General features: G+C 45.1%; 1 protein-coding gene across 6 annotated transcripts in view; it reads left to right on the forward strand.

The window, feature by feature from the left end:
• LOC109919684 (polyhomeotic-like protein 2) overlaps positions 1–14,415 on the forward strand; it is a 248,175-nt gene that overhangs the window by 102,742 nt on the left and 131,018 nt on the right. For all 6 annotated transcript variants that reach the window (XM_048614915.1, XM_048614916.1, XM_048614918.1 and 3 more), the window contains exon 2: positions 13,367–13,547. In XM_048614915.1, coding sequence (XP_048470872.1) covers positions 13,440–13,547 — 108 coding nt within the window. In that variant the 5' untranslated portion in view covers positions 13,367–13,439. The remainder of the gene's footprint in view (positions 1–13,366; positions 13,548–14,415) is intronic.

The raw sequence follows: 14,415 nt of genomic DNA on the forward strand, positions 1-14,415 counted from the left end.
AATTTGAAGTCATGTTTGGAACAACATCATGGCCTGAAGTGCTGTACTGTTCTATATTCTGAAATCTCAGAATAAGGAAAATCATCCTGGGACAGTGTCTGCTGAGGAATCACTTTTTGTACTGCAGTGTGATAATTGAGTGAATTGAAACCATGAATCGTTGCAGCTGTTGCTTATTGGGCCTGAGGGGTTGGTACCAGACCTGTTTTGGGCTGATGGGACTAAGCAAGAGGAGGCAGTGTCTCAACTAGAGCAGTTGAAAGTTTATTTTTGAGTGCAACAGCCAGGGACTGTTACAGATCATTTACTCAAGTCTGTGTATGAAAAAAAAATTACCCACTTTGAAATGTAAAACGTTGGCGGCGTTTTCAGTGAATCTGCTACAATTGTGATTTGGGGATTTGTTGACCAGGCTGAATAACCTTTTAGCATTCTCTTTGTAGTCACTGGAACTGATATTACCCCACAGTAACAGTGAATAACGCACAGAGACAGACAGATGCTGACACGGAGGCACACGCTCCCTTCATCAGATAATAGACCGGTCAGAGGGGCAGAGTTACAATAAGAAATCATGGTAGTAAGATGCCTGAGGTAACTGCCCAGTGGATAATCCTTCAGCGCAGCCCCTCTTGTCAGATCAGTTGTTACTGACAGTGAAAAGGCAAGAAGGTAGATCTGCAGGCATCGGTTCTGTCTGGAGAGCTGATCTCCAGAGACTGGAGTCAGACGTTATGACTGAAGCGTTTCCTGGTCAGGGTGATAGCCCCCACTCCCAGCACCTTCACACCTCCCTTTCAGCAACACAGATGCTGGGAAACTCCCCTTGGCTGGAGGTCAGGGAATCTGTGACTGCTTTCATGTAGCCTCCCTGGACTATAGTATACAGTGCTGTTTTTCACAGTGGTACAGTTTTCAAGGTAAAAGATTTTGCAACAACAACTTGTATCTGTATAGTACCTTCTAATATTCCAAGACAGCTTGAAGGAGCAAACACCCAACACCTTTTGAAAACGGAGCTACAACAGGAGGCGCTCGATCAGTGAGCGAAGGGAAAAAGCTGAAGGGCTTTTGAGGCTGTTCCTGAACATGGAGTTGTGGCAGCAGGATGGCAGACCCCAGTAGTACAGCGATGGAAATTGGGGATGTGTCCGAGGAGAGCAGAGATCTCGCAGGATTGTGGGGCTGGAGCAGACCCGGGAGATTGGGACAGGGCAGGACCATGCAGAGATATGAAAGCACAGGAGTACTTTCACACTGAAAGAAGTTCACCAAACTCCTGGTGAAGAGGTAGACAGAGTAGCTCAGTTTGAGCAATACTGAGCCCTCTGGTGTGGGTTCTCTGACTTTGCAGGAAGGGAATTGTGGGTTTGTGCTGAGAGCCCCCTCTCTCAGGCTCCCATTCCAATTCCTTCAGTCTGTTCGTAATGATGGAAATTGTTACCCAGTCAGAATTGAAGGACCTGGGTTTGTTGTTCACAGCAGCCCTGACAGTCAGGCTGTTTTATTCTGACAGCAGACATAGGTGTCGAATAAGCAACCTGCAATGGTCAGCGCACACTGACACAAACACCGGCTGCAATTTCCTACTTGTCCCATGATGTATTGTATTGAATGGTGGAACAGACTCCAGGGGCTGAATGGCCTACTCCTGTTCAAATGTATCTCCTACATGCTGCCCATCCAGGAGTCATCTGATCCCAACCCCCATGGTTAGCCAGGGGTCCTGATAAAAGCCCCATGTTTGGGACATTGACCTGTATGCCCCTGCTTTTGCCTGTCGTAGCACCTCAGGCTCTGGGGATCTGACTTTCTCTGCTGCTTGTTACAACCGCTTAGCAATGGGCTAACTCCCCAGTGGTACTGGAATGTCCTTGGCCTGCAGACACTTGCTGAACTTTCCTGGCTTCAGCTGCTGCAGATTTGTAAACATGGGAAGAAGCTGATGGGCCCCATGGCCTGTTTCCACATGGAGCATGATCCCATGATGCTCAGGTCTGTATGATGGGACAGGGCAAGGGATGTTAGTAGGGAATAGTGCTTTCTTTGACTTGAAACACTGGTGTCAGAGTCAGTGAAATTATTTGTTTCACCCTCAGGGGCTCCTGGGGTTTGGAGGGGTGTAGAGAGAAAGCAATTCAGAAAAACACCATGGTCAGAGTAATTAGCAATAATTTTCAAGTTGACATAACAGCAGTTTGTCCAGATGGCAGAAATAAACCATGTATCAAACCAGATGACTGAAGTTTCAAGGGAACATTTTGGCAATAGTGATCATAACTGTCTTAAAACATACAGAATTATGGTTAAGGATAAGACTGGTCCTTGTGTAAAAATGCAAAATCGGGGGAAGGCTAATTGTAACAGTATTAGACACGAACTGGAGAAATTAAATTGGAAGTAGCTGTTTGAGAGTAAATCCACATCTGACATGGGAGCCTTTTTAAAGGCCAGTGGATCAGAGCTCACAGGAACATGCTGGTCCTGAAGATGAAAGATAAGGATGGCAAGATTCCAGAGCCTTGGATGATCAGAAGTAGTCAAAATTTTCTTCAAAAAGAAGGAAGAAAGAATATAAAGGTTTAGGAAACTGAAATCCAGCAAGGCCCTTGAGGAACATAAAGGCAACAGGAAAGAACTTGAACAAAATTTAGGAGGGATGAAATGGGCCATGAAATGACCTTGGCAAGTAGGATTAAGGAGAGTCCCAAGGCATTCTATACATGTATTAGGAGCAAGAGGGTAGCTAGGGAAAGAGTGGGTCTGTCAAGAGCGGAGGAGGGAATTTATGCGTGGAGCCAGAGAAAGTGGGTGAGGTCCTTAGAGTAATTTGCATGGGTATTCACCAAGGCAAAGGACATAGATGTTGGGAGTTTCAAGAGGGCTTTGTTGATATTCTGGAGCATATCGATATTCAGAAGGTGGTAGTATTGGTGTCTTAAAAAAAAAACATTAAATTAGATACAACCCCAGAGCTTGATGGGATCTATCCCAAGGTACTGGAGGGAGGGAAGGCCTTGACACAGATTTTTGTATCCTGTTTAGCTGCAAGTGAGGTCTCGGAAGGCTGGATAATAGCCAATGTTATTTATTTGTGTGTGCGCGTGCATGGTTGGTTGGTTGTTTGGTTGCTTGTTTGTTCAGGGCAACAGGGATAGTCCAGGAAATTGTAGGCCAGTGAGCCTTACATCAGTGGTTGGAAAATCATTGGAGAAAATTCTTAGGGACAGGATTTACTCTCACTTGGAAAAGAATGGATTTATTTGGGATAGTGTTACAGAGGGAAATAGACAAATCCCTCTGATAATTAAACTAAAACACAAGCCCCCAATCTGTTATGACAGGAGTAGTGGTTCCTCTCTAATAAAAAATAATTACTCCCTCCCACCCCCCGAATACCCACAGAAACTTACCTTTCCCCTCATAATCTGTTAAAAGTTCTTAAAAGAAAGACAATCCCTGATCTCCACTTTACAAATAACAAGAAACAATTTTATTATTTAACCCTAACAATGAACAAATTAATAGAATTACCAACAAATGAAATAATTTTCCGTAAGTACTAACTATTTCCTAACTGAACTGAGTTCTAATGGAATGCTATTTGAATAAACACAAGTCCCGTTTATATAAACCTGATCAATAAGAAAACAATAAATTAAAACTTAATCTCTCCATGTTCGCACAGACTGTCTTCTGGAATATTCTATCTTCTCCACTCTCTTCACAAATGCCTTTCTTCTGCTAATTCAACTGTTGGGATGTTTTTTTCTGTAATTTCATCGATGAGGACTTTGAGATAAAATACCATGGTACCTTTGATTAATTAGATGGGCTTTCTCTGAGCTGAATGGTGCTAACTCTGGTAGGTGACATAAGGGTCTTTCTGATTTTCAAAAATGTCCTCCTCTTTATACACATAATGACATGATAGTATTTCTTACGTAGGATTGGTTCGATGTTGTCAATACCGTCAGTTTTTAAATTCATTTGGTTTTCTGTATCTAGGTGCTTGGTTTAAATTAATTGGCCAAATTCAAACTTGTCCTGGTAAAAGTGCTGCTTGGCTATTTGATACAAAATGTTTTCATTCAGGCATACTCTGTGCCCGGTACTTGTAAATTTCCAAGCACAGACCAAAGCATAAGCTCTTAAAGGGACCACAGCGCTGCTTTTCCCCGCAATCATTTTTACCAATAAATTCTAACTTCCTGCCTTCCAATTCATAAATACTCTACCCAGCTTTGTAACAATAGTTAGTATGGCTTTGTGTGTCTTGTCTTAAATTTGGTTGAGCTTTTTGAGGAAGTGATGAAGATAATTGAGACTACAGCAGTGGATTTTCCCTACATAGACTTTACTATCACATTTGGTAAGGTGCCTCATGGTAGGCTGGTCCAGACGATTAAGCCACATGGGATCCGTGGTAAGTTGGATGCAAATGTGGTTTGGCCATAGAAGACAGAAGGTAGTTATGGAGGGGTGTTTTTCTGACTAGAGGTCGGTGACCTGTGGTGTTCCACAAGGATAGGTACTGGGACCACTACATGTTTGCAATGTTTATATAATTTTGGATGAAAATGTAAGTGGTCTGATTAATAACTTTGAATATGACATGAAAATTGTGGATTGTGAGGAAGGTTGTTAAAATATACAGCAGGAAATAGATTAGTTGGAAAGTTGGGTGGAGGAATGGCTGCGGGAGTTTAATCCAGACAAGTGCAAGGTGATGCATTTTGGGAGGTCAAATGCAAGAGGAAAGTATACGGTAAATGGCAAAACTGTAAGGAGCATTGATTATACAGAGGCATCTTGGGGTACAAGTGCATAGCTCCCTGAAAGTGGTAACATTGTAAAGAAGGCATACGGCATGCTTACCTTCATTGGTCAGGGCATACAGTATAAATATCGGCAAGTTTTATGTTGCAACTGTTTAGAGCTTTAGTTAGGCCACATGTGGAATGATGTGTACAGTTCTGGTCACCACACTACCAGAAGCATGTAGAAACTTTGGAGAGGGTACAGAAACAGTTTACCAGGATGTTGCCTGGATTAGAGTGTATTTTCTGTAAGGAGAAATTGGACAAACTTGGATTGTTTTTGAGAGCGCATCGGGGGCTGAGGAGTGACCTGATAGAAGAATATAAAATTAAGGCATGGATAGGGTAGATACTCAAGAGTCTGTTTGTCATTTCCACTCCCGGGAAAAAAAAATACTAGAGGTCATAAGTTTAAGGGGAGAGGGGGTAAGTTTTTAAGAGATGTGTGAGGAAAGTTTGTTTTTTATGTAGCGGGTGGTAGGAATCTGGAACGTGATGCAGGGGAAATGGTAGGAGCAGATACAATAGCAACATTTTAAGAGGCATTTAGACAGACACATGAACAGGCAAGGAATAGAGGGATACAGACCATCTGCAGGCAGATGGGATTAATTTAGAATGGCATCATGGTCAGCATTGACATGGTGGGCCAAAGGGCCTGTTCCTGTGCTGTATGTTCTATATTTATCTGGGGGGAATGTGGATCAGCAGGGTTGTCGAAGAGGGAATGCGAGAGGAGACTCGAGTGGGCATGAGATCCAGTTGTGTTGAATTCTGTTCTGTACTGTAAATCCAAGAGAACTCTATTATTGGACTAAAGTCAAATAGTCTGATCATGGAGTTAGGGTCTGTCAGTTTGATCTGGGTTGCTGCTATTGGTCCTTCGAGGTGTTAATTCCTGAAAGCTACAGGGAATTTGACCTATTTCTGTCCCGAGGTTCCCTTTTTCAGCCTGCTGCTTGGGAGGCCTTGAGACTTGCTCCATCTGGGCTCGATCTCAGCCCAGGAACGTCAGCCTGTACGTCTGGACAAGATCAGCCAGAGTTCCCTCTGCTGCCAAGCTGCTCCTTCCTGTGATTCCTGCCCCCATACACTCTCTTCCCTCAACCGCACCCGCCCCCCCCACCGACCTCACTGGCCACCTCCTGGGCCTGTTCCTGAGGGACAGTCAGCCCACACTGCATCGGAGCTGGAGCATGTCTCTCCTCTTCAGATAATGGAGAAGGTGGTTGTTCGAGAGAGAGTGCATTTTAAGAAAATCTGAAGTGACAAATTTGCAATCTGGTGTTTTGACAATCTCCAATCGCTCCATCTCCTGAATCTCGAGGCTGTAGACCATTTGACATTGTCCGGTTCAGTTCAGGAGATGGAGTGACTAGGAGATGGGGGAAGAGGCAGTTACTCAATGCTCAGTAACGGAAGGTGATGTTTTTGTGACATTGCTACCATCACACTGTGTTGTAGCCAATAGGCTCCATCAGTCATCAATTTCAGAACAAAAACACTCCATTGTTTTTAATTATCCCACTCACAACATAACTGTGTAAATCCTGTCTCAACACTGGCTTGCGTTTCTCTCTCTCTAATACCAGAATCTGTTCCTGCTCAGCCAGTGAAGGTGAGAGGGAATGGAGTTGGGCACTGGGGTCTATCGAGCAACTGAGGAGAGATTCCTTTCCAAGTTTGAGGGAGAAGGGAGAAAGAAGCTGGGATTGCAGAGGACAAGAGGCACCATTGGCGGAGGCGTGTAGAGGAGAAAAATTGAATCTGTGTTGGCGAAGCAAGATGGATTTTAAATCAGGAAGGGAATCATGGGTTGTGGGGTAAAGGCAGGAAAGTGGTGTTGAGGATATTTGGATCAGTCAATAATCTCATTTGAATGGCAGAGCAGACCAGAGGGGCTGATCAGTCTACTACTGCTCCTGCAATGTATGGTTCAATGGGAGTGGCTTTAAGAAACAGTGTCTGCTCCCAGCAACTGACAAACCAGATATTAGTCAATGGGGGTGGTGTCACTAAGGATTGAAATTATGATTCACATCAGTTCCAATTTTTCTCATTGACCCAAACTTGCAAATGTGAGTGTATCCTAGGGACATTGGAACAGGAGAAGACCATTTAGCCCCTTTTTTTTTTTTTTTGGGCCTGCCTTACCATCTACCTCAGTGCCATGCCACTTTGATCTCATTGGTTTCCAGAAATGTATTGATTTCTGTCTTGGACCTGCTCAAGGATTTGAGCTTTCATAGCTTCCAAGAGAATTCCAAAGTCACCCAAATGAGTAACAAACTTCCCCAAATCTCTCCTTCTGCTGAGATGGTATCTACTGTTCTGGAGTCACCAGCCAAGGGGAAACATTTCATCTACATCCAGCCTGCCCTCTGAGAATTTAGCAAACTTCAAATAGTTTACCTTTTGTTCTTCAAAACTCTAGAAAGTACGCACCCATGGTTTCCTCAATCTCTGCTGGTGAGGCCATCCCATTGTCCCAGGGATTAATATGGTCAACATCCACAGCAATGCCTCTGGCAAGTAATTCCTTCCTTTAGAGAGTGGAACAGCACACAGTGCTCCCCAGTGCTGTGAACAACAGTTTCTTTACTTCTGGATCTCAACCCCTTGAAATGAATCCTAACATAGTGTTTATTATCCTAATGGCATGTTAGCTCCTAATGACTTTTTTTTTTACAAGGACACCAACGCTCCTAATGTCTCACCATTTCACTGCCTTTGTTTTCCTACCAAAGTGAATTCATTTATTCCCACCGATAATGTATTCCACCCCCCATCTCCTAGCCCATTCACTCGGCCTGTCCATGTTCACTCCTCCACACCCCACTGACGGCTCGTATTCCCACCCAGTTTGGGGTCTACAACGGATTTGGAGATACTACAGATTGTACCCCCCACCCCCAGGCCACAATCACTCTGACCCGCCATGTGTCCTGTTCTCCATGATATGAAGCCCATTGCTTCAGCATCCAAGTTTCCTTCTGTCACTTTTTTTTTGTTTCTTGGTTTGTCTGATTGCTCTAAATTCAGTTTTGGTATCCAATTAGAAATTCACTCACCAGTAGCTATGTGATTGTTACAAGTTAAGATGAGGTATTTACTGTTTGAAGTGTTTGTTTTATAGTTAACATTTTTAGAATTCAATGTGGGTTACTCACCTACCTGTCTGTTGGAGTCCATTTGTTTTCCTGAGGAATGAGCGGATGTGCTTGGAGTGGTGCTCTGATTCTTGGGACAGGTAACAGAATCTAATTCCCACTCTCTCTACTACAAAGGGCTGCCCATCCCACTTCCAAACTTCCCTGCGTTCCTTCCCTAAATCCCTGCTCCCCATCATCCTTCCCCCCCCCCCCCCCCAACCTCCCCCCCTCCCCCCCCTCACCCCCCCCCCCCCCCCTACCTTCTCCCCCCCCCCCCCCCACCACCACCACCACTCTCCTTAAGACCAAGCTTTGGATCATATGACCTAATCTTCCCTTGTGTGTCTCCATCTCATTTCGTTGAAGCTCCTGTGAAGCACTTTGGGGTGTTTGTAAATGCTATTTCAATGCAAGTTGTTGTGAATCAGAATACAACCCCTGGTTGGTGACTTCAATCTGTTTCTATTTTCCCAGTGAACTGTGGAGGAGTTGGGTCAGGCTGGTCGGTCAGTAAGTGTGAGTAGAGACCTCCGTTTTCTGTGAGATACTCCACAGACTGCATCATTGCGTGGTATTTGAGAGCTGATGCCTCCGCTGTGCTGTGTTCCTCACCCTGGGAGCTAGCTGGCTGTAAGCCTCACCGGAGAACAGCCTGCCATTGAGCTCTGGGCTTTTACCAAGTCAACTGGGTCAGGCAATAGAGAACTCTGTCACTAAAACAGCTCCAGTTCTTGAACACAGCCTTGTGTTTCTTCAGCCCTGTTTGGTGCAATGTCCACCCTCCCTCTGGTACTTACTCAAAGTAGACACTCTGCCAGTGCAGTACAGAGGGAGTGCTGCCCACCCAGAGGTTAGCCAGAAATGTTGAATTGAGGTGCCAGCTGCTCTCTCGGTGAATGTAAGATCCTGTTGCAGTGGCTCAGAAGAGTAGGGGAGCTATCGGCAGTGTCTTGTCTTGTGTAGACGACTATCAGGTCATTACCCTATAGCTAACTGTGGGATCTTTCTGTGCACACTGTTTGGGCTTCCCACTCTAAAACATTAACTGTACAGCAGTGAAGGCTTGCTGGCCATTGGTACTTTGGGTTGTCAGGAAGTTGTGAAAGACTGGGGTGTGAAAATAATCTTCTTAAACTTTCCCTGTCTGTAGTAATATCCCCAAACTCAAGGCCTTCACTAGGACCTGTTCTAGGTCAATCCTCTCCCTTATGTCCTCTCCCCTCTGTGAAGCATTTGGAATGTTTCTAGTACTTCGACTGCTGTGTAAATGCAGGGCAGTGTTAATCTCCTCACACCTTTTATTTTTTTTGTCCTGTTATCTCTGTAGTCAATGTTGTAAAACTGGAGCCTGGATGGTGGGAGCTGACTCTTCAGAACCACCCCCACAGGATGTGTCCTGCAGCTCCCTGGAGGCTTATAATTAAGTTTTATGACCTTGCTTAACGCCCAAAAGGCAGATTGATCAGCATGAGCCGAGGTGCTGGAGTGTTGGCTGGTGTCCCTGCCAGAGGCAGTCTGTAAAACCTGGTTATTATCGCACTTAGCGTAATAACACAGCTGTGTCTGTGTCAACTAACAAATGGAACTGTGGTACTGAACAACTCGGATGACAAATCACTTCCTGGAGCGCTCTCAATTACACCAAAATGGAACAGGCCCCCCTCACCCACCTTCGGATTTGAAATTGTTCTCTCTCACTAACCTGTGTGCTGTAAAAAAAATTTTTCTTTAAACTGCAATCAGCTTTTGGGGATGTAAGTCTCCTTTTGCCTCGGTGACCTCTGACTAATGTATTGAACTGTGTTTATGGTCTCCCCTGTTTTCTGGTGTCCCTGTAATTTATTGAGCCGGACACGGATGTCCCCGTACCCACGAGTGGCTGTGCTGTAGCAGAGTAACTGCCTGGTCTCTCTCTCTCTCTCTCTCTCTCTCATATGCTCTCGGACACAGACACACGCACGTCCCTGGGTGCCACGCTGACCCTCCGGCTGCGCAGCACCCCCTCGGCGCTGACCCTCCAGGTGCGTGGCGCTGGAGTGTGAGCTGGAATTTGAATGTCGTCTCTGGAGAGAATCTTGAGGGCAATGTCATTCAGACTGGCTTAGGAGTGTTTAGCCGAAAACAACACCTATAATTGTATTTGTGTGCAATTTGCCACTAGTTACTCGTCACACTCTCAAAGCTGTGTCTTATTCTGGGAGAGTTTGTAGATACTTAGTGTGGGGTCACCGTATAAGACCTTTTGCAGACTCCTCCTGTTGACTGTCTGTTAGCTAAACAAGGGCAGGAGGGAAATTTAAAGACAGTTTGCTTTTAGAATTACCAACTGAAGGAATGTAATTGTGCTCCGTTTGTGTTGCTGCCTCTCATCGGGCAGTTACATGTTTCCCCATGTGGGAGGGGTAGAACCCTGGGCTGGGAGGTGATTATTGTTTTTTTTTCTGATGAAGGGTCCAGACCCGAAACGTCAGCTTTCCTGCTCCCCTGATGCTGCCTGGCCTGCTGTGTTCCTCCAGCTCTACACTGTTATCTTAGACTCCAGCATCTGCAGTTCTCACTGTCTCATTGTTAACTCTGTTGTTCCTTTACAACAGTCGAGTCTCTCAAAGCTAGCTTTCTTCTGGTTAACACAGATGGAAGAATGAAAAACAGTTGACTTCCTGCCTGATTACTGGGAAACAGTTTATTCTGTGACAGTTGCTGAAAATTGTGCTCACTGAGCTGTTTAGGATTTAATGCAGCGTTTCCTGGTGCCTCTGGGATGTCCTTTTCAAATTCACTGGTGAATTCAACCAAAGGGCAGAAAACGCTGCCATCCCCAGGAGATGGCTGGTGTTGCAGCAAGTTCCCAGTCTGTAAATGTGACTGAACCTTTTTGCAGACTGTTTCCACAAAACTGAAGCATTCTCTCATTCAGCAACTGTATATGTCCTTTTGTGAACCGGGACAACTCTGGGAAAATTATCACAGAATCGCTGCATTATTACAGTGCATTATTACAGGAAGCTATACATTCCATCCTGTCTGCACTAACCCGAAGCATATTGGCTTGAAGTCAAACTCCTGTCCTTTCCCACATTATTCTACTCCAGATGATCAGACAATAACGTCTTGAATGTACCAATTTGAACCTGCCTTCACTACATTCCCAGGTAGTGCATACCAAACCCAAACTACTCACCTGAGTGAAAATGTTGTTTTCTCAGCTCGTGTTTGCTTCTCTCGCAAATCACATAGAACGAACACTGTTTTAATGAGTTTGAGTGGGAACCGTTTCTCCCCATCCACTCTGTCTGGATCCTTCATGATTTTGAAAACCCTCTGTCTGATCTCCTCTCAGCCGTCGCTCCTCAAGGAGAACAGTCCCCAATTCTTCAATCTATTCTCATCACCTGAAGTTTCTTATTCCTGGAACCATTCTTGTAAATAACTTCTGCAATCTGTCCAATGTATTCACTTCTTTAATGGTGTACCCGGAATTGTACTCAGTACTCGAGCTGAGATTTAACAAGTGCCTCATACAAATTCAGCATCATCTCCCTGCTGTTATAATCTATGCCCCTATTTCTGAAGTTTAGAATATTGTATGTTTCACTGACAACTCTGTCTATATGTCCTCCTGCCCTTAATGACTTATGCACAGATACACATAGGTCTCATTTTTGTTGGTTCTCCATGTCCATTGCATCAAAATGCACCACCTCTCAACTCTGTGTTAAACCTCATCGGCCACCTCTCTGTTCAATTCACCAACTTGTCAATGTCTTTTTGGAGTTTGAAAGTCGTCATCTCTGTTTATAATTCTTGCAGGTTTCATGTCATCTGCAAACTTTTAAACTGTCCCCTGTACACCAACATCCAGGTCATCAATATATCCTTGTGGGAGGGGGGAAAACAAGGATCTGAGTACAGAGCCTGGGAACTGGAATACTGACTTTTTGGGTTGGAACCCTTCTTCTGAAAAATTTTGTCAGCTTTCCTGCTCCTCTGATGCTGCCTGGCCTGCTGTGTACCTCCAGCTCCACACTGTGTTATCTCTGACTCCAGCATCGGCAGTTCTTACCGTCTCTGGGAACTGGAGCCCTGGGTGGCATGATGGCACAGTGGTTAGCACTGCTGCTTCACAGTGCCAGGGACCCAGGTTTGATTCCACTCTCGGGTGACTGTGTGTAGTTTGCACATTCTGCCTGTGTCTGTGTGGGTTTCCTCCAGATGTTCCAGTTTCCTCCCATAGTCCAAAGATGCACAGCTTAGGTGGATTGTGGGGTTATGGGGATAGGGTGGGAGGTGGGATGCTCCTCAAAGGTTAGTGCAGACTTGATGGGCCAAATGGTCTCTTTCCACAGTAGGGATTCTGTTTCTCTGATTCCAACTCTACTATAAACCTTCCTCCAGTCCAAAGAAAATCCTTTGACCATTTACTGTGTTCTATCCCTTTGCTCCTATCCCTTTCTTTCCATGGCCTATAATTTCCCTCCGAAGTCTGTCATGTGGCACCGCATCAAACACTTTCTGGAAATTCACGTACACCACATCAACAGTGTTGCCCTCATGAATCTTTTGTTACCTCTTCAAAAAAAAATTCCAGATTTTCCTTGCAGAAATCCACGCTGACTCTTCCAAATCAACTCCGACTTTTCCAGGTGACTGTTAATTCTCTCCTAAAATAATTGCTTTCAATTTGAATGTCTGATGTGGTGTTAACTGGAGGATTTATGCCTGACTTGGACACTCCTGTCAGTTCATTGTGCTGTCCGACACTCTGTTGAATTTTGAATAAGGGAGAAAAGAAGCTGGAAACCGTGCTCCAAGTTTGAGTCAATCATAGAGATGTAAAGCATGGAAACGGACCCTTTGGTCCAACCAGACATACTAAATTAATCTAGTCCCATTTGCCAGCTTTTGGCCCATATCCCTCTAAACCCTTCCTTTTTATGTACCCATCCAGATACCTTTTAAATGTTGTAATTGTACCAGCCTCCACTACTTCCTCTGGCAGCTCATTCCATACACACACCACCCTCTGTGTGGAAAAAGTTACCCCTCAGGTTCCTTTTTAAATCTTTTCCCCTCTCTCACCTTAAATCTATGCCCTCTACTTTTTGGACTCCCCTACCCTAGGAAAACAACCTTGGCTATTCATCCTATCCATGCCCCTCATGATTTTTATAAACCTCTATAAAGTCACCTCTCAGCCTCCGATGCTCCAGGGAAAATAGCCCCAGCCTATTCGACCTCTCCATATAACTCAAACCCTGCAACATCCTTGTAAATCTTTTCTGAATCCTTTCGGGTTTCACAACATCTTTCCCACAGCACAGAGACCTAAATCGAACACCGTATCAGAACCTTGCTGCCTTCCCTTAGTGACAAGATTTTATTTTTGGATTTCAGGTGCAGCCAGGTTTTGGAGAATTGAAGCGCTCATCGTGATCACTGGGGAGTAGTTTGCAAGCTCTCTGTCGTCATGGAGAATGAACAGAATCCACCTCCCACCAACGCTAACAGCAGTAGCCGTCCACAGGTCCCCCAGATCTCTGTCTACAGCAGTTTGCCTGAGCGCCAGGCTGTCCAGGTAAAGTACTGATATCATATTGTCCTTTTCTCACAAGCTTCCATCTCCAAACTACTGTGTTTTAATGTGAACATAAGGCAGTGTGTCTCCAGTTATTCCAATAACCAAGAATTGTCAAGTTGACCATAGGCAGAGTAGGCCATTCAGCCCATCGAGTCTGCTCCACCATTCAATGAGATCGTGGCTGATCTGATAAGCCTCACTCAACTTTCCTGCTGTATCCCCAGAACACCCCTAATTCCCTTACTGATAGACAGACAGGTTTTTAAAATCAATCTCAGCCTTGAATATACTGAATGAGCCAGCCTCAAACGCTTTCTGCAGTAAAGAATTCCACAAATTCACTCCCCTCGGAGAGAGAGGAGATTGCCAAGAGCCCGTTGGTGATTGTGAAGAGGCAGAAGGCCAGGATGCAGTAGGAGTGTCACCAAGTAACGCTGTGTGTTGGAAATCTGAAATAAGGTTTAATAATTGTTTTAGAAACTGGAAGAACTGAGCAGGTCAGGCAGTGTCAGAGAGAACAGAGTTAAGGAGCTGAACCTTGGTTGAGTGAGAGACAACAAGGTGCAGGGCTGGATGAACACAGCAGGCCAAGCAGCATCATAGGAGCAGAGAGGCTGACGTTTTGGGCCTAGACCCTTCATCAGAAAAGGGGGAGGGGAAGGGGGTTCTGAAATAAATAGGGAGAGAGTGGGAGGCGGATAGAAGAGGAATAGAGGAGAGGATAGGTGGAGAGGAAACAAACAGGTCGAAGAGGCGGGGACGGAGCCAGTAAAGGTGAGTGTAGGTAGGGAGTTAGGAAGGGGATAGGTCAGGTCAAGGGGGCGGGATGAGGTTGGTCGGTAGGAGATGGAGGTGCGGCTTGAGG

This window comes from Rhincodon typus, chromosome 31 (genome assembly GCF_021869965.1).
Source record: "Rhincodon typus isolate 14 chromosome 31, sRhiTyp1.1, whole genome shotgun sequence".
Classification (NCBI taxonomy): Eukaryota; Metazoa; Chordata; class Chondrichthyes; order Orectolobiformes; family Rhincodontidae; genus Rhincodon; species Rhincodon typus.